Genomic DNA, 20730 nt, shown 5'->3' with positions numbered 1-20730 from the left:
GGCTTTTGCGTATGTTCTGCTTCTTGGTGCATCACATTTCCTATTACATGAACTATAATTCACTTCTTCAATCTTTGGTACAAATGGAAAATACAATTAACAAGTCTCTGTCCAGTGACAATGTAATTTTATTATTTTATTTATGGCACATGTCCATCTGATTACTTTGTGATAGAACACCACAAAATGTGCCAAACGAATCTAGAAGCTCCATTTACACATATACCGGTATTCACATTTCAATCACAATTTACAATTAATACATTATTGCAGATACTCCGTTCACACTGGCAACTTAAATGGGATTTGTGTGCAGTAATGAAATGTTTCTTCTCGGTTAGATACAAGGCATCGCAAGGTTGATTTTTAAGGCTGATGGGGATTTTCTCTTTACAGTATACAACATTAAAGCGTTCTCTAATGATCAGTGTTTCATTTAGGATGCTGCTAGTTGACCTACTCCATATACATCTTGGCACAGCGGGGGCAACATATGTCAAATAAAACTAAGTTAGTCTACTTTCACACTGGTGTTTTGGCTTTCAGTTTGTGAGATCCGTTCAGGGCTCTGACAAGCGGTCCAAAACGGATCAGTTTTGCTCTAATGCATTCTGAATGGAAAAGGATCTGCTCAGAATGCATCAGTTTCCCTCCGATCAGTCACCATTCCGCTCTGGAGGCGGATACCAAAATGCTGCTTTCAACGTTTTGGTGTCCGTCTGATGAAACTGAGCCAAACGGATCCGTCCTGGCACACAATGTAAGTCAATGGGGACGGATCAGTTTTCACTGGCACAATCGAAAACAGATCCGTCCTCCATTGACTTTTAAACGGATCTGTCTTGGCTATGTTACAGATAATACAAACGGATCCGTTCTGAACGGATGCAGACTGTTGTATTATCTGTCCATGACAGATCCGCACAAAACGCGAGTGTGAAAGTAGCCTTAATGTTACAATGGCACATACAGGTCAACAACAGTTTTAGTGTTGATAGATGCAATGTTCTGTTACTTACTGGCACTACAATACGGCTAATATTTAATTTTGGTTATACTTCTGAGGTAGAGCGTTACTTACAAAGAACAAAAAAGCTGACTGAGGTGCTTGTTACAACCCACACTTGGTGCTGCCACCAAGGAGGTAACAGATTATAATCAAATGTCCTAATTCTAGCTCTCCAGTGAAGCAAACAAAAATTTGGGTAACGTAAGGTGCTCAGCACTCGCCAGAAATTGCAAAAAAACAAAACAAAAAAAAAAACTTTATTTCATCTAAGGACAAAAGAAAAGTTAAAAACACATCAGCGAGATATTAACTAACTATGTCCTGTCATGAAATAAAGTATTTTTTTCCCCGCAATTTCTGTTGAGTGTTGAAAACCTTACGTTACCCATCTATGATTTCTGGGAACCAGCCCTGCGTTCGCTCACACCACCCTTAATGGAGGTGTACTGATTCTACTTAGTTTTTTAAACAAAAGTGTACTTTAGTTTTATATGCATACCGGCTATTAATTCTAAAATATTACATACATACACATACATACAAAGAATCTTCAAATAGAATGGTTAGAAATGAACCACCATGTTTAAAGGACAAGCCCGGAAGAATATGAATTTCACTAGAAAATATTTGAAGGGAATCTGTCACCACGGAAAACCCCTATTATAAAAAACAGACACATTCAGAATATGTCATTTTCAATTTTCTACTCCTATTACCCCTCAAAAGGTTCCATTCACTGTACATTAATGCACACAGAGGAGTCCAAAACTCTGTGATATAATAGGACTCCTAGGTGCTTCAGTGCATGGACCGATTGTGGGTTTCAAGGATATTTTCCATCATGGGAAAGATTCTCTTTAGGTATATCAACCAAGACCTCGATATCAACCAAATGTATACAAGTCCATAGTATACGTTTTCAACAAAGCCTATACAATATCTAACTCAGTGCAAAAACGGTAAAATAATGATTGGCAACATATTTGTTACAGGAACACTGGTCCCAAACATAAACAGGATGCTGTTGCTTAGGTGTAGGAAGCAATAGGTGGTATTGTAAAGCAGCCAAGACAATCAAAAAATAAACCTAACATTATAAAAATCTACTCCTAAATTACAAAATCTCAAGTCTCTATGAAGACCATGTTCTCCATGTAAGGCCTCATGCACACGGCCGTTGTTTGGGTCCAAAACGGCGGCTCGGATGCGGACCTATTCACTTCAATGGGGCAGCAAAAGATGTGTGCTGTCCGCATCCGTTGCTCCGTTCAGTGGCCCAGCAAAAAAAAAAAAAATAGAACATGTCCTATTCTTGTCCGTTTTGCGGACAAGAATAGGCATTTCTACAATTGGTCGCACGTTCCGCAAATTGCGTAAGGCACATGGGCGGCTTTCGTTTTTTGCGGATCCTCGGTTTGCGGACCGCAAAAAAACGGAACGGTCGCGTGCATGAGGCCTAAGACTGATGTATTCAAATACTAACTCCTCTTAGGGTGCAAGCACCACCAGGCAGGGGCACATATGTACTTCTCAAGGTAGCTCTGTATGGTTGCTTTAGATGATTGGATCACTCAATACAGCGAATCAAATGGGCACATAAGGATATCTGTCATAAAAAGTGTCCTTTAAGGCACATCTTAGTGGCACTGGCACGCATGCTCAACCTAAGTCTAAAAACAGAGTTTTTCCACATACTAAATAATAGGATATGTACCGTACTCTAATTTAAGAGAAACATTTCTTTGCAACCTACCACACAGTTCAATCCATTTTTTTTCCAAATATATACCAGTTAAGCTGCCAAAACATAAAAAAGTATAATTTCCACATAAAACCATGTCATTTATCCCACAAAAAGTGATAAAATATACTCCAGAAGTTAAAAAATAAAGATATTTCCAAATGTAAAATTAAAAAATAAACAGTAGTGTGTACTATTTCTTAAAAACCAGATTGATAAAATATAAAATTACAGCATTAAGTTAGGAGGTCACAGACACAAACATCTGGCTGATGTAAGGCACTTTCCTGTCCAGATTGCAGCATCTCAACTTAAGTAGTAGAAGGAGGGAAGATGGATAATGTTCTGGTAAAAACAAGAGGCTGGATGTGGTCCCACAAGCAGGGAGACATTTCAAAAAGTAGGGGAAGACACAGGAGGTAAGAAGGAGGTGGCTCTCTACACAGACGTGGTCAATCTGTCAATGGAGTTATTGACCTCATTTTTGTTAGAGTCCAGGCCTTTAGCAGCATTCATAGTGGTACGCAGGTTCTCCACAGTCTTTTTCATCGTCTTTAGCTCACCAGGGTGTGGAGTGGCTCGTCTCAAAAGAGTTGCCTTAAAGAAAACATAAAAATTTAATGTTATTAATGTAGTTGGGAAAGGTGAGAAATTTCTGCGGCTGCACCTTTAGAGATATAGAAGTGACAATTATGGGACAAATATTGAAGGTTGATCATGGACATCTAGAATTAGAGTCCCTTTATACAGTAGATAAAATGCCTATAATGTTCAGTGATCGACAATATAGCATGTCACACCTCATATCATACACCAGTCAGTGTCAGCAGCATACCCAGTGTACATTTTTTAGGCTTTTAAAAATAGGAGACAAAACAGTAAATGTGAATCTTTTGGCCAGCCATCGTCCGATGTAAAGAGACACTTTGGTCATTTGATGATAAATTGGTGCAGAGGATGCATTAAATGCTTCCGCAAATCAACAAAGTACTGGGACAGAAGTATTTCTGATAAGGTAGTCCAGCTCCCCAATGCCCAGTGACTCTACAGGCGACGCACATTCACGCTAAGAAACCAATGATTACATTTCTTCATCTAGTGCACCATCTATATCAGGTGGATGTTGGGAAAAGAGGGATAAGATAATGTTGCATGAGAAACTATAATAAGTGTTCATACATTCTTTCTGTAAGCTGTAGACATTCATGCATTAACCAGTTCAAAACCGGGCCATTTACCCATGTCTGAAAGCCTTAATTTGGTTTTCCATTTGATTATGTAAATAATTTGAGCCTTTTTTGGTGATATATTGGGTTTTATTTTTATGCCATTTTGATTTTACTATTCTGCTTGCATACCCCAGAACATTAAAAAAAAAAGGATTTTATTATATACATATATAAATAACGAAGAAAACCACTGGCAGCACCACCCTAAAAGGTATAGGGGTAAAGGGTGCAATATCCAAGTATGGTAACAGGTGTAATAGGAAAAAATATAATCCAGCTCACCTAACAGGTCTGTATATAATCCCGGCTCCAGGGGCCCTAGGGAAGTGTTCCCGTAGCAGGCAATGAAAAGTTAAGGAAGGGTCCCGGAGACAGATAAAATCCTCTTTCAGCTCTTCTTTATTAGTTATGGACAGTGGACAGACATAACCATCAGGTGCACGGCAAAATTGACGCGTTTCGGGTAAGTACCCTTAGTCGTAACAAATTGCTAACTGTGGCCCCTTAATATAAAGGAGTTGAAAACACCCCTCCTCCAATGGGGAGGAACTGGTTTCAAGCAACATCCGTTGCACCACACCTAGACACACCTTTTTTCAATTTGCATCAATCAGTTTGTGATTGGTAAAAACACTGTGCGAACCTTCTTTTGACATCTTAACCTCAGGTTAACCCGTGATTTCATTCAGCAGAAATCGCACAGTGTGAATACTTCATTGCATGGAAGACATAAAATATATATAAAAAACCTTGATACAAACATTGACATACAAAAACAAGTACAAAAACAATGGCTTATTGCAATATGGCATATTCTGATTGATTACCTGAGAATGGTAACAGGTGCTTACCCACTTAAACGGAACAAAAAAAATCGCACTGCACTCCAAAGCGATTCTTCTATGAAATAGTGTGTTTATTCACCCATAGGGTGGCAAAAAGTGACGTTTCGGTTCAAACATGAACCTTTTGTTCTATATATTTATTAATAGCGCAATGTGCAACACATGACTTCTGTAAGGGGAGCCCTGCTGTCACTGACAGTGGGCTTCCCATTCCCACAGCTGCATGATTAAATGTGAAGCTGCTACCTCTGCAAGGATGTTTAGTAATGTCCGTGCAGAGATAAGTGCTGGCCCCCTGAGATGTACAGTGGATATAAAAAGTCTACACACCCCTGTTAAAATGTCAGGTTTCTGTAAAAAAAATTAGACAAAGATAAATCATTTCAGAACTTTTTCCACCTTTAATGTGACCTATAAACTGTACAACTCAATTGAAAAACGAGCTGAAATCTTTTAGGGTACTTTCACACTAGCGGCAGGACGGATCCAACAGGCTGTTCACCCTGTTGGATCCGTCCTGCTATTTCGCCATGCCGCCAGACTGCTGCTCCGTCCCCATTGACTATAAGGGGGACGGGGGGCGGAGCTCCGGCGCAGCACGGCAGTGCACGGTGAGAGGCCACCGGACTAAAAAGTCGGAAATGCAGTAGTTTTAGTCTGGCGGCCTCTCGCAGCACGGCGAAATAGTAGCAGCAGGGATCTGACAGGTTGAAGAGCCTGTCGGATCCGTCCTGTCGCTAGTGTGAAAGTAGCCTTAGGTGGAGGGAAGAAAACAAAAAAAAAATTAAAATAATGTGGTTGCATAAGTGTGCACACCCTCTTATAACTGGGGATGTAGCTGTGTTCAGAATTTAGCAATCACATTCAAAATCACGTTCAATAGGAGTCAGCATACACCTGCAATCATTTAAAGTGCCTCTGATTAACCCCAAAGTTCAGCTGCTCTAGTAGGTCTTTCCTGAATTTTTCTTAGATGCATCCCACAGCAAAAGCCATGGTCCACAGAGAGCTTCCAAAGCATCAGAGGGATCTCATTGTTAAAAGGTATCAGTCAGGAGAAGGGTACAAAAGAATTTCCAAGGCATTACATATACCATGGAACACAGTGAAGTCATCATCAAGTGGAGAAAATATGGCACAACAGTGACATTACCAAAAATTGATGAATAGAAAATTGACGAGAAGAAAACTGGTCTGGGAGGCTACCAAGAGGCCTATAGCAACATTAAAGGAGCTGCAGGAATATCTGGCAAGTACTGGCTGTGTGGTACATGTGACAATAATCTCCCGTATTCTTCATATGTCTGGGCTATGGGGTAGAGTGGCAAGATGAAAGCCTTTTCTTACGAAGAAAAACATCCAAGCCAGGCTACATTTTGCAAATACATCTGAAGCCTCCCAAAAGCATGTGGGAAAAGGTGTTATGGTATGATGAAACCAAGGTTGAACTTTTTGGCCATAATTCCAAAAGATATATGTTTGGCCCAAAAACAACACTGCCCATCACCAAAAGAACACCATACCCACAGTGAAGCATAGTGGTGGCAACATCATGCCAAGGGGCAGTTTTTTTCAGCTGGAACTGGGGCCTTAGTTAAAGGGGTTCTGCACTTTGTTTAAACTGATGATCTATCCTCTGGATAGATCATCAGCATCTGATCAGCGGGGATCCGACACCCGGGACCCCCGACGATCAGCTGTTTGAGAAGGCAGCGGCGCTCCAGCAGCACCGCGGCCTTCTCGCTGTTTATCGCAGGCCCAGTGACATCACGACTAGTATCAACTGGCCTGGGCGCGGCTAAGCTCCATTCAAATGAACAGAGCTTAGCTCTGCCCAGGCCAGTTGATACAAGTCGTGATGTCACTGGGCCAGCGGTAAACAGTTAGAAGGCCGCGGCGCTGTTGGAGCGCCGCTGCCTTCACAAACAGCTGAACGGCGGGGGTCCCGGGTGTCGGACCCCCGCCGATCAGATGCTGATGATCTATCCAGAGGATAGATCATCAGTTAAAACAAACTGTAGAACCCCTTTAAGTTAGAGGGAATTATGAACAGTTACATACCAGTCAATATTGGCACAAAAGTTTCAGGCTTCTGCTAGAAAGCTGAACGTGAAGAGGAACTTCATGTTTCAGCATGACAACGACCCAAAGCATACATCCAAATCAACAAAGGAATGGCTTCACCAGAAGAAGATTAAAGTTTTGGAATGGCCCAGCCAGAGCCCAGACCTGAATCCGGTTGAAAATCTGTGGGGTGTTCTGAAGAGGGCTGTGCATAGGAGATGCCCTCGCAATCTGACAGATTCGGAGTGTTTTTGCAAAGAAGAGTGGGCAAATCTTGCCACGTCAAAATGTGCCATGCTGATGGACTCATACCCAAAAAGACTAAGTGCTGTAATAAAATCAAAAGGTGCTTCAACAAAGTATTAGTTTAAGGGTGTGCACACTTATGCCAACCATATTATTTTATTTTTATATTTTTTCTTCCCCCTACCTAAAAGATTTCAGTTTGTTTTTCAATTGAGTGGTACAGTTTATAGGTCACATTAAAAGTGGAAAAAGTTCTGAAATGATTTATCTTTGTCTCATTGTATATACTGTCCACTGTATATAGTCAACGGACAGTTGGCCAACAATGAATCCAGAATATGTACACACACACACACACACACACACACACACACACACAAGATTGTAAAATTGAAATATACCGTTTCATCCTCCTCATCTTCTTTTTCATCATCTAAAAATCGTATGGCACTTATTCTATTCATTGCTCGCTCATTCCAGGTGTCATCAGACATATCATTGACCAGACTCTCGAAGGCCCCACATCTTGGTAAATTGTCTGTGGCAAAACAAATTCAAGTTAACTTTGAAATCATTAAACAGATAAAGGGCCTGTGACACGTGCTGACAATGGGCCAGATAATCGCTAACAAGTGTCATAGGAATGTTCATTAGCAATTATCTGGGGGTGTATAGATGCCGCCGATTACCCGCTGAACCAGCGAAATGCTCATTTGTCGGGTAATTGCATCATTTGTGCAGGCACCTAAATCGTTGTTTGTCGGTAGCAGATCGCGCTGTTTAAAATAGCCTCTGCTGCCGGCAAATAACGAGTCTGTAGGGGGATAAGCGATCGCTCCTCCCCATACTATGGAGGAGATCACTGCAGGTAAATGCAGTGGTCGCCTTCACTTATGAGCAGGGCTTGCCGGAAAATTTTGCAATCACCTGCAAAATTGGCCGGGGCACAGTGGCCTTAACTCTGACATTCTTTAGGCAATAGACAAGGATGCCTATTTTTTTCAGTAAAACAGTAAAATCGATAAAGTATATTACAAAAATTAGTTGCGAGGCATTTAGAATACTTTTAAATAAAACTTGTCTAAATGGTTGGTTACCCTTTAATGTCAAATTTAGACAGCTTAGAAACTGACCAGGCAAGCGATACAGTATCACTAATCTGCCGCATCTTTATACGCTTTTGTCTAACTTTATGCCTCCATTTGGTTGGCTTACCTTAGACCAAATGGTGCATGTAAGCCACACCCCTTTTCCAGTGAGCATGCATGATAGCTTTTTTTGGTGAACCATATTCATGCCTTCATGGCAGCAGGTCACTTTCAGCAAGACAATGCAGTAATGCTACAAGGGTTGTATAGTCTTGCATTGGATCCAGAAACAAGACAGCAAGTTTTCTACTTCCCTGGCCCAGATCTTAGAGAGGTTTTCTAAGATTTTTTTAAATTCTGCCCTATCCTCTGGATGGGTCATCCATATCTGATCATTGGGGGTCTGACAACTGGGACCCACATCGATTTGCTGTTTGAGAAAGTTGCGGTGCTCCTCTGAGCGCCCCGGCCTTCTTGCAGTTTACCCTAGAGACCAATGATGTCACACATCACGTGGCCAAGGTGCAGCTCAATCCCATTCAAGTGAATGCGCCTGAGCTCCGATACCAAGCACATCCGCTATACAATTCTTGGTAAGCTAAGAAAAGGCCAAGACGTTCACAGGAGTTCTCGTGCCTTCTCAAACAACTGATAGGCGGGCGTCCCGGTATTGTTGACCTATAAAGAGGATAGGACATAATTTAAAAAGTCTCAGAAAACCCTTTTAAGAACTGGGGACTATGAAAACCAAGAAAGCAAGGAAGCAAGGAAAATGCTCTATCATGTTCCTGGAACCAAATCTATGACTATACAACCCTTGCAGCATTGGTGCATTGTCCTGCTGCCATAAGGCATCAGTTAAAAAGTGTTGGAAACCCTCTTTAATCCTATAGGACAGGAGAAGGCAAACTCCAAGCAGGCACGCTTGCTCTGCTCTTCTCAGAACTCCCATAAAAATGAATGTGAATTGTAGTGCTGAAGGTTGCTGACCTCTGCTATTGAGCATCACTGCGACAAGGAAGAATAGGCTATTTAGGTAATGTAAGTATCAGCTAATTTGTGGCAACTGCGAGAAGCTAGCCTGTCAATATGGGAGAATTTTTCCGTAGAATGTAATGTAAAAACTTAGTGGAAACTTTGCTACATCGAACTGCTGAGGGTCTGAAAGCCAAAGGAGGTCCAACATAGGTGTCTCTAATAAAGTGATCATTCAGTGTATACTTGATATTATAGTTATGCTATTAGGATTGCCATCTTACACTTCTGCTACAACAATTTGCTTAGTGCTAAAAGGGGTTAGTCAGTATTTCATACTGAGGACATATCCTCTGGATAGGTCATCAATATCAGATCAGCTGATAGAAGAGGTGAGTGATGCGGCCTTTTCCTAGGCCATGTGACATCACCATACATCAGTCACATGGCCTAGTTGCAGCTCAGCCCCATTGAAGTGAATGAGGCTGAGCTTCAATACCAAGCACAGCTGCTGTACAAAGTACATGTGCTTGGAGAGCTGCTAGGAGCAGACTGCGCTCACCAGAGCTCTTGTGAGTGCGGTGGCTCCCTGTAACAGTTGATGGGCAGGGGTTTCAGGACTATGACCCCCACAGATGTGATGAGGACTTATCCTGAGAATATGTTTTTATTATCAAATCCTGGATAATCCTTTTAAACATGGCACACTGAGGAAGGTACCAACCTTAAAATGGCCTGCATTAACACTTTAGAGAAAGGGATGAGCATCAGCAACATGCATACCTTGGCCAGAAGGCATCTGTGGAAGTAGCACACAAGTCAAGACTTTTTCTCCAGTCTCCGTATCCACATCTGTCTGGAAGCTCAACAGAGGCTGGGACTGGTTATCTGATAACCATAAAGCCTTTAATTTCAGTGATGTCAATGACAACGGTAAATGTGATAACCTACGGGGAAGAAAAAAGACCTGTAAATATTCAGTAATTCTAGAGAACCATGATCTACTCTTGGCCAACAATCACAAACCCTGCACAATGTAAGAACTCTTTCCCTTAACACAACTGTCTTTCAATGATTACTCCTGCAAATTCAATTTTCTCTGTGTATACAACTTTCCCTATAAATCTATTAGGTTCATTGCTTAAATACCCAGAATGATAAAACACTACTGGTAATGTTTTTTTTGTTTGTTTGTTTTTTAACAAGACAAAAAAAAAAAAAAAAAAACTATTGGCACTCAAAGAGGAACTGTCACTGCAAAATTCATCTGCAGGCAGCATGTTATAAAGCAGGATGAGCTGAGCAGATTGATAATATAGTTTAGTGGGAAAAGATTTAGAGAAGCGCTTTCTGAGTTCAGTGTCAAAACTGGGGCCATCAAAAAAAAAAGAAAGGGCCTGTGACACGGACCAAGAATGTACCAGACGGGCCTTTACACTGATTGATTGGGCAGATTTTCGCTAACAAGCAATCTGCCGGTGTAAAGGTGCTGCAGATCACCAGATGAACAAGCAAAACGTTTGTGTGTCGGCAGCAGAACATGCTTTTTAAACAGGACCTTTCATCAGGCTAGCTCCAGTCTAATTATTATCCTATCTTATAGGGCGGCCCCCACTGATGCCATTGCACTTTTTTTTTTTCTACAGAACACCCCCGGTCGTCCGCTGTTGGCACTGTATATTTTGGCGCCTTATATTATAATGAGGCGACTCTGTTATACTAGGAGGAGACTTGTATTCTCAGTTATACTAAGCAGAGACTTAATTTCCCTGGGAGTGGTTATCTTCTCCCTGGCTGTGAGCGCATCCAATCAGAGCGCCCCGCTCTTCGCCAGGGAATATGAGCTCAAGTTCTCACGAGAATCGCGATAACTTGAGCGTGTAGACGTCCTTGAGCTCATTCTCCCTGGATAAAAGTGGGGCACTCTGATTAGATGCGCTCACAGCCAGGGAGAAGATAACCACTCCCAGGGAAAAGTCTCCACCAAGTATAACCGAGTCGCCTCAATATAATATAAGGCGCCAAAATATATACAGGGCCAACAGCGGACGAAGGGTTCTGTAGAAAAAAAAATAAAAAAGTGCCATGACATCAGTGGGGGCCGCCCTATAAGTTAGGATAATAATTAGACTAGAGCTAGCCTGATGAAAAGTCCTCTTTAAACAGCCTCTGCTGTCGGCTAACAATGATTCAATATGGGGACAAACGATAGCATTAGCAATTGTTACGTCCCATACTGTGGAGGAGATTGCTGCATGTAAATGAAGTGGTCCCCTTCATGGACAAGAAGGAACGCCTTTAAGCTTATATTACACTAGTAGATATTCCTGAAGATCATCGCTAGCAAGCGTTCGTAGTAATGCTCGTTAGCAATGATCTGGCAGTGTAATACTGCTGCTGATTACTCGGGTAATTGGAATCTTTCAGAAGGTTTAAAAATCATCGTTTGCCGGTGGCAGATCGTGCTGTCTAATCACGGTCTGCTGCCGTCAAATTCAAATTTCATTGAATCCTTTCCTAATCTTCTCAGCTGATCCCGCTCTATAAGATGACTGCTTTTCATAGCGACAGGTTCACTTTAAGCCTTCTTTGTACTGTCAATACTGTATTTCAAAACGTAAAGAAATCAAGCACTCGGTATAGGAAGAGTACTGATAACGAGTTAGAAACAAAACATACAAATGTAGCAGAGATAACAGTTACAGTCATAATGCATTAACTAGATGTGAGAACTCACCAAGTGTGACTAAATAATTGTTGTGGGAGCCATAGTTGATCTCATCAACTCCTTCAAAGCAAAATTTAAAATGAACTTCCTATCAGTAATTTATGAACCAGCACTACCGGGTTACTTGGAATGATGTTTTTCACTCCACATCTAGCTAATCAATAGGTTCATAGAATAGACTTCTAAATGACTCCATGGTTGGGTTCTCTTGCTCATCAGGGATAAGAAGGTGTTTTCCTCATTAGTAGCTGATGCATCTGTAACACTTTTTAACGTGTGATTTTTAGCTTAATAAAGTCTATTTAACTATACAGTAACCTGATGAAGTGTGCCTAAACCTCTTCTATAGCATCAAGCAAATATATGGAGCTGAAAATCACTCTTGGCTTTAAAGAGAACAAGCACTGGAGTTCTGAGAAGGTGGGAAAGGGAGACAACATAATTGTTGTCTGAGGTGTGTATGATGTTCAACATTATGCTTAACTAGAAAGAATTGTGAACAAGGAAAAGTGGTGCATTTGCATATATATATTGTACCCTTGGTAAAAGAGGGCAAATCTCAGGTACCAAGTAGCCAGTGTGCCTACTGCTGTTGGCACCTAACTTTGCTGGTCAATACTTTTTTTTTTTCTTTTTTTTTTACTAGAAGATGTAGATATACAAAGTGCACCTAGACCTTGTCATAAATTGTGCCAAAATGAAATGCAAACTGGGTTTAGAAAAACCCAGTGCCCCTAGCTCACTAAAAGGTTGTGGCTCAACCAAAAATTAGCCACAATTCTGGGGTAAAAATGTGTTGCAAAGTAAGTGAACTGATATTTGGTACAGAGTCTCAGAAGTGTCTATGTCTGCACTAAATGTATCATCCAGCTTGAGCCACTGTGATACGTTTTAGTGCATATCTAGACTGTAAATTTACACCATGTACAATTTATTTTTTTAAACCTTCCCCACTGTGCTGCATAATGAAATAACAGATGACCCACATCTAGATCCTGCAGTGGTGCTAAATTTATTGTAGCATATTGTTAACTGTCATTCCATTTTGTATGGAATGTACAGTCGTGGCCAAAAGTTTTGAGAATTAGATAAATATTGGAAATTGGAAAAGTTGCTGCTTAAGTTTTTATAATAGCAATTTGCATATACTCCAGAATGTTATGAAGAGTGATCAGATCAATTGCATAGTCCTTCTTTACCATGAAAATTAACTTAATCCCCAAAAAAACTTTCCACTGCAATTCATTGCTGTCATTAAAGGACCTGCTGAGATCATTTCAGTAATCGTCTTGTTAACTCAGGTTAGAATGTTGACGAGCACAAGGCTGGAGATCATTATGTCAGGCTGATTGGGTTAAAATGGCAGACTTGACATGTTAAAAGGAGGGTGATGCTTGAAATCATTGTTCTTTCATTGTTAACCAGGGTGACCTGCAAAGAAACGCGTGAAGCCATCATTGCGTTGCATAAAAATGGCTTCACAGGCAAGGATATTGTAGCTACTAAGATTGCACCTCAATCAACAATTTATAGGATCATCAAGAACTTCAAGGAAAGAGGTTCAATTCTTGTTAAGGAGGATTCAGGGCATCCAAGAAAGTCCAGCAAGCACCAGGATTGTCTCCTAAAGAGGATTCAGCTGCGGGATCGGAGGGCCACCAGTGCAGAGCTTGCTCAGGAATGGCAGCAGGCAGGTGTGAGCGCATCTGCACGCACAGTGAGGCGAAGACTTTTGGAAGATGGCTTGGTTTCAAGAAGGGCAGCAAAGAAGCCACTTCTCTCCCAAAAAAACCCATCAGGGACAGATTGATCTTCTGCCGAAAGTATGGTGAATGGACTGCTGAGGACTGGGGCAAAGTCATATTCTCCGATGAAGCCTCTTTCCGATTGTTTGGGGCATCTGGAAAAAAGCTTGTCCGGAGAAGAAAAGGTGAGCGCTACCATCAGTCCTGTGTCACGCCAACAGTAAAGCATCCTGAGACCATTCATGTGTGGGGTTGCTTCTCATCCAAGGGAGTGGGCTCACTCACAATTTTGCCCAAAAACACAGCCATGAATAAAGAATGGTACCAAAACACCCTCCAACAGCAACTTCTTCCAACAATCCAACAACAATTTGGTGAAGAACAATGCATTTTCCAGCACGATGGAGCACCGTGCCATAAGGCAAAAGTGATAATTAAGTGGCTCGGGGACCAAAATGTTGACATTTTGGGTCCATGGCCTGTAAACTCCCCAGATTTTAATCCCATTGAGAACTTGTGGTCAATCCTCAAGAGGCGGGTGGACAAACAAAAACCCACTAATTCTGACAAACTCCAAGAAGTGATTATGAAAGAATGAGTTGCTATCAGTCAGGAATTGGCCCAGAAGTTGATTGAGAGCATGCCCAGTCGAATTGCAGAGGTCCTGAAAAAGAAGGGCCAACACTGCAAATACTGACTCTTTGCATAAATGTCATGTAATTGTCGATAAAAGCCTTTGAAACGTATGAAGTGCGTGTAATTATATTTCACTACATCACAGAAACAACTGAAACAAAGATCTAAAAGCAGTTTAGCAGCAAACTTTGTGAAAACTAATATTTGTCATTCTCAAAACTTTTGGCCACGACTGTACTTTTTGAATGTATAGAAAAAAAAATACCATGAAATCCTGCAATTTACATACTGGTCACTGACTCTCGCCATAGGTTGCCACTTCCTGCAGTCACCTCATTCTCATCATAAACACGATTACACTGAATAGTAACACCTCTATGAAAGACTGACGCAGATCACATTTTTCATAATAGACATAGCTCTCCTTTCCTGCACTGGTCACACAGCATGCCCGTAACATTCTCCCATAGAAATCAATGAATTTTTTTTCTGATTGAGGTTTTCCTACATCTGTCTAGATGCTGTAAAGAATATGTATGGAACTGCTGTCCACAGCTCAGATCAGCAAAAGCCCCATAATCATGTACAGAAAATAATGAAGTAGAAGAAAGTTTGCTTAATGATGTTTTTTAATTAATGAAAACCGAACTCATTATTATTATTATGAGAATGGGGGTCCAGAGTTCCCTGAATGAGCGATGGTCATGCATGTGCGCCCTCTTTCCATTCATTTTCTACAGAACTGTCACAGATGGCCGAACATTGTGCGCTATTTCATGAAGTCCCATAAAGAATGAAAGGAGAAACAGCATACATGCTTGACTGTCGCTCCATTTATTCGGGGGAACTCAGACATCCGTTCTTGTGATTGTTGGGAGTCAGATGAATTGGTGATAAGTTTACAACATGGGACAAACCCCCTAAATATCCTCATACGTTTACTGTAATTTAGGACTACAGAAACGTGTTCACTAGGGATGAGCGAACTTTATGTTTGGCGGCAATTCCGTTATGGATTCTGTTGTCATGGAATATAACTGAATGCTATGACGCAATGCACCATGGAAGCCTTTAAAGGGAACCTGTCACCAGTTTTATGGTCTCCTAACTAAGGGCAACATAAATAAGTGACTGATTGGGTCACTTTCTTTAATTGACCCAGTCAATCTGCCAACATCTTGTATTGAAAAGCTCCAGCTGATAATTATGAGTCCTGAATATTCATGAGCTCCTGACTCTCCCCGCCTACCTGCTGCTGATTGACAGTTATTTTCCATATGAATCAGCCGCAGGTGGGCAGGGGAGTGGCTATAGCTCTGAATTAAAAAAACGCTGGACTCACTGACATCACGCTGGACTCAAATCAGCTCATTAGCATGCGGCATCTTTGTGTGTATATTATGAGGTAACCATCTGTCACACCAGTAAGTGAATACATCTAAGTCACTTTTTTTGATTGTATATAATTAGTTAGATAATAATCAAATATCCACATGACAGGTTCCCTATAAAGAGGACCTTTCACCACTCCTGACATGTCTGTTTTAATAGCTTCATGCATTCCCCAAGTAACAATTCTGGAGCATCTATTCTTATGTCTATATGTTGTGCCATTCCTTCATTATTTCTACTAGAAGTTATGAATAATTGCTAGTAGTCTGCAGTAAGGGTACAGCGGGGCGGTAACCAGTTGCGGGGGGGGGGGGGGGGGGGTGTATCTGCACAGTCTGAAAATGGCAGCACCGATTGGATAGAGCGAGTCTGTCCCGTCCCCCCCAACTGGTTACTGCCCCTCTGTACCCTTACTGAAGGCTAATAGCAATTTATTCATAACTTCTAGTAGAAATAATAAAGGAATGGCACAACATACAGGCATAAGAATAGATGCTCCACAATTGTTATTACATGGGGAATGCATGGAACTACTAAAATAGACATGACAGGAGTGGTGAAAGGTCCACTTTAAGAGGCATTCCGTCATAATACAAGTCTATAGTCTACAGGACTCCTGCATAACGGAAACCAAAAGGATCAGTTTTGCTGGCCATAGACTTCTATTATGACGGCATGCAATATGGAATGCCTCTTAAGGGCTTCCATGGTGCATCCAGTCATAGAATTCCTTTATGGCCCGTGGTAACGGAATACATAACTGAATTGCCACCAAACCCGAACCGGAACTTGAAAACATCAAATTCGCTCATCCCTAGGGTTCACCACTAGATAATCCAAGAATTATTCACAGCTCAGTTAGAAATTACCTGTTTCCAGCGACATCTAAGACATGGAGTTCAGTAGCTTGTGCAATCTCTGAAGGAATTCTAGTTAATCTATTTTCACGTACACAGAAAACATTAAGACTGGTGCAGCCACCAATCTATAAGATGAAATGGAAAAACAAATTACAAATTTTGCACTACACAACCATTTTCTTTTAACAGATCATACATACCAGAAACATAGATAAAGATTTTTTTTCATCTTTGTAAAGCCTTAAACCTGACTTACCTGCAATGGTCTGTATGGGAACAACTTCAAATTGGATAGCTTAGATAATAAAAATGTCAGTCATGAAATATCATTCCGAATTCAGCTCACGCATGGATAAAAATATGCCCCCCCCCCCCTCCCCCAAAGAAACACACGTACCATTTTCTGGCACAGAAAAATCACATTTCTGAGTAAGCCATCTTTTGCATAAAAATGTGCGATTTTCTGCTTATTTACACTGCATTACATTTACCCTAGAAAGCTGGCATAAATTACACCTGAAATCTGCGCCAGCACCTAGCTGTTGTGTTAAGTTTCTGGCACATGGACATCCTTATATGCACCAAAATTATTAAGAGGCATGCATACATATTTATTTCAATAAATCTATATATATATATATATATATATATATATATATATCAGTCTGCTCCGCTCCTCCAGCTCTATAACACACTGCTAGTAGAATGGATAGCATTTTCTCCTTGTTAAAGGGAACATGTCACCGGGATTTTGTGTATAGAGCTGAGGACATGGGTTGCTAGATGGCTAATTAACTCAGGTTAATTTGCATATGTATCAAATCGGTTTTTATACACAATAAAAGCACACAGAGCTATGGGGACTGGGTATTGCGGATGTGCTAGCGGCCATCTAGCAACCCATATCCTCAGCTCTATACCAAAAATCCAGGTGACAGGTTCCCTTTAAGTTCCCTTTAAGTCACTAACAAATATGATAAAATTGTGTCCTGGACCCGAGAGTGAGTAAACCTGGGTCAGACTGCCCAGAAGAACTGTACTGAGATGAGTGGAAACTGAAAATTTTGCATGTAAATCTAGGAAGATTTTTCCGGTCACTCTGCCCTTTTATTCTACTGGCTCCTAGGTACAAGTGGGAATAGTCTAGATGTGGTGGAAGTTGTCTGCCTGTCCATGAATGCATCCAAGGCTTCAAAGGTGGCTTGGACCAATGACATTGCTCAGTTCTGAATGTGAGCTGAAGACACAAACCCAACAGCTGCCAGCATGTAGAAGAAGCAGCTGATGAAATACAAAACGAAATACTATTTTAACAGCGAGAATACCTATTCTATGCTATTTTTGCAATTACAAAATAATGAAACACCTGACAAAGTACTAACATGATTTGTGGAAAAACAGCATTAAAGGGGTATTCCCATCACGGACAATGTGGGCATATAGCTAGGATATAAAATTAGAGAAAATATATAGTGGCTCACCCGTCGTAATTTCTGGTATTAAGTGCACTTTTATAGTCCTACCCCTCGGCCTTTAAATAATGGTCTATATTAAAATTGTGATCCTTATTCAAGTAACTATGAACATGGTTCCTATTTTATATATATGATTGAGGTAGATGAGATCATATTCTAAAAACCAAATATCCATAAAATTTATAAATAATATTACTTGATCCACGAAAAATGATCAAATTAATCAAAATGTTCTTAATTCATCCAATGATTGCTCCAAATGTCCTTAGTATATCCAATGATCAATATATATCACTTAAAATAGCTGTAAATAATCAATAGTCACTTAGTCATGATTCAATTTAATTTCTAAATCAATTCTCATGATTGTAGACAGTTAATGATGTTACTTGATCTGAATGATATACATAATTTCATTTAAAGAATTGGTGTTCATGATTATCAATATATTTGACATTGTTCATTTGCTTTTTAAGGTCCAGATATGTCTCTTATTTGTTTCCCATATAGCGTTATGGTCGGTAACACTATATGGGAAACTAAAAGTGGAGTAAAAATACATATATAGAGAGAATGTAGCTTTCTTTTACTGCTAACAGTTAGACTTTACCACATCGATGTCTTCCCAGGTTTTGTCATCTGTGCGAGCGATGTGTATTGCTCTCAGCCTGATATCCTGGCTCCCTGTGTATCGACTTGTGCGATGCCTTTACTTGGCGTCTCACGTGTTTGAGCTCCTCGCTTACCCTACGATACAGCGCGCTGTTTGTTAAGTAGCATCAGCGATTTAGCTCTGCTCTCATATCGCAGCTATAATGATACCGGGGATTAGAGTTGTTGCGATACCAAATTTTTTATTCGATTTCGATACCATAAAAAAGTATTGCGATACTTGATACCATTTGATACCACGCAAAAAAAATAAACCAAAAAAGCCACGTGCATTCCGCATTTTAAAAAAATGGCGAATCGCACAGTTTTTTTTTTTTTTTTCTGTTCCGGCGTTCACCGCATAGATATTTTTTCATATTTTAATAGTTTGGACTTTTCTTACGAGGCGATATGTTTATTTCTTGTTTATATATTTTATATGTGAAAGAGGGTGATTCGTACTTAATATTTTGGTGGGTTCTTTTTAAACTTTTTTTTTTTTTTTACACTTTTTATTTAATAACCATTTCCCCCCTTAGGGGCCAGAACCTAGGATCTTTTAATCCCTTGTCCTATTCACCCCGATAGATCTCCATCAGGGTGAATCGGACTTTACACTCTCCCTGCTGCTCTGTGCTTTGTGCACACAGCAGCGGGGAGCTTACCATGGCAGCCAGGGCTTCAGTAGCATCCTGGCTGCCATGGTAAACGATCGAGCCCCAGGATTACACAGCACTGCGCAACCAATGATAATTACCCCTTAATACAGGAGGCGGGTACTGGCGGCAAATTAGCGGCAGTTAACCCCTCAGGTGCCGCACCTGAGGGGTTAACTGCCGCTGATTTCAGCTCCCCGTCAGAGGCAGGGTGCCGGCTATGCGATTCTGCTGCCGGCACCTGCCTCCTGTATTATGTGTTAAAGACCACCTTATATGGGTCCAGACTTTAAGTATTAGGCTACACAGAGCGGCGCCCAGAGATGTCCCCAGCACTTACTATTATTCCTGGGCGCTGCTCCGTTCGCCCGCTGTGCCCCTATTACTGTCTCCTGCTCCATATGCTAATAACTATGGGAGCAATGGGGAGGAGAAATCAGCTTCTCTCCTGGGCATTCCTTCTCTCTGGCTGTAGCGCTGTCCAATCGCAGTGCAGGGAGAAGGAACGCCCAGGAGAGAAGCTGATGTCTCCTCCCCATTGCTCTGATAGCAATTAGCATATGGAGCAGAAGAAAGTAATGGTGCACGGCTGGCGAACGGAGCGGCGCCCAGGAATAATAGTAAGTGCAGGGACATCTCTGGGCGCTGCTCTGTGTAGCCTAATACTTAAAGTCTGGACCCAGGAAAAGTCCCATCATTGGTGGCGCAGTGTGCCCACCCCTCCTCCGCCCCTCTCTCCGTTCATTGGTGGCAGCAGCAGCACAGAGGGGAGGGAGAGACTGCTTCCTTCTCCCCTGTGCTCTTGAGGGAACATGAGGGCACAATCAGAGATTCTAGACTGCGCAGCAGCGAAAAAAATGGAAATCCCGGTATCGACGATACCGGGACAAAAGTATCGATTGGGTATCGAAATTTCGATACCCGCAACAACCCTACCGGGGATGTCTTTTGGATAAACCAGTAGCTATAATTTCTGTTGTATCTTCTATATATGAAGGTATATTTCTCACTATTGGTTGTAAAATCCTATCTATATATTGGGGTAGAGATAGAGCGCTCTATCTCCTATACAGTAATTCCGCTCAGCAGGCGGGAGGCGCTTGGAGAAAAATCCACATGTAAAAATCTTGCCCTTGGAACCTTTCGGTAGTAAAACACTGGGTCCTATGGCGGAGGCATCCACTGCTAATAAGAATTGGCAGGAGACAATCGGGATGACGCAGAACAGGTGCAGAAGCAAAGGACCTCTTTAATTGGACACATCCGGCTTCAGCCTCAGCAGTCCAGACTCTGGCATTGACCCCTTTCTTAGTAAGAGCGGAGATTGGAGATGTAAGAGATGAAAAATTTGAGATGAACTGATAGAAATTAGCAAATCCAAGGAAATGCT

General features: G+C 41.3%; 1 protein-coding gene across 1 annotated transcript in view; it reads right to left on the bottom strand.

Moving 5' to 3' along the window:
* Window positions 1–2457: 2457 nt before the first annotated feature.
* LRRC1 (leucine rich repeat containing 1) overlaps window positions 2458–20730 on the bottom strand; it is a 229278-nt gene continuing 211005 nt past the window's right edge. The window contains 4 exon segments of the mRNA XM_040428569.1: window positions 2458–3347; window positions 7536–7672; window positions 9981–10144; window positions 16568–16683. Coding sequence (XP_040284503.1) covers window positions 3189–3347; window positions 7536–7672; window positions 9981–10144; window positions 16568–16683 — 576 coding nt within the window. The 3' untranslated portion in view covers window positions 2458–3188.

Source organism: Bufo bufo, chromosome 4 (genome assembly GCF_905171765.1).
Source record: "Bufo bufo chromosome 4, aBufBuf1.1, whole genome shotgun sequence".
Taxonomy (NCBI): Eukaryota; Metazoa; Chordata; class Amphibia; order Anura; family Bufonidae; genus Bufo; species Bufo bufo.
The sequence above is the reverse complement of the archived record's forward strand: the minus strand, read 5'-3'. Positions and strand labels throughout refer to the sequence as shown.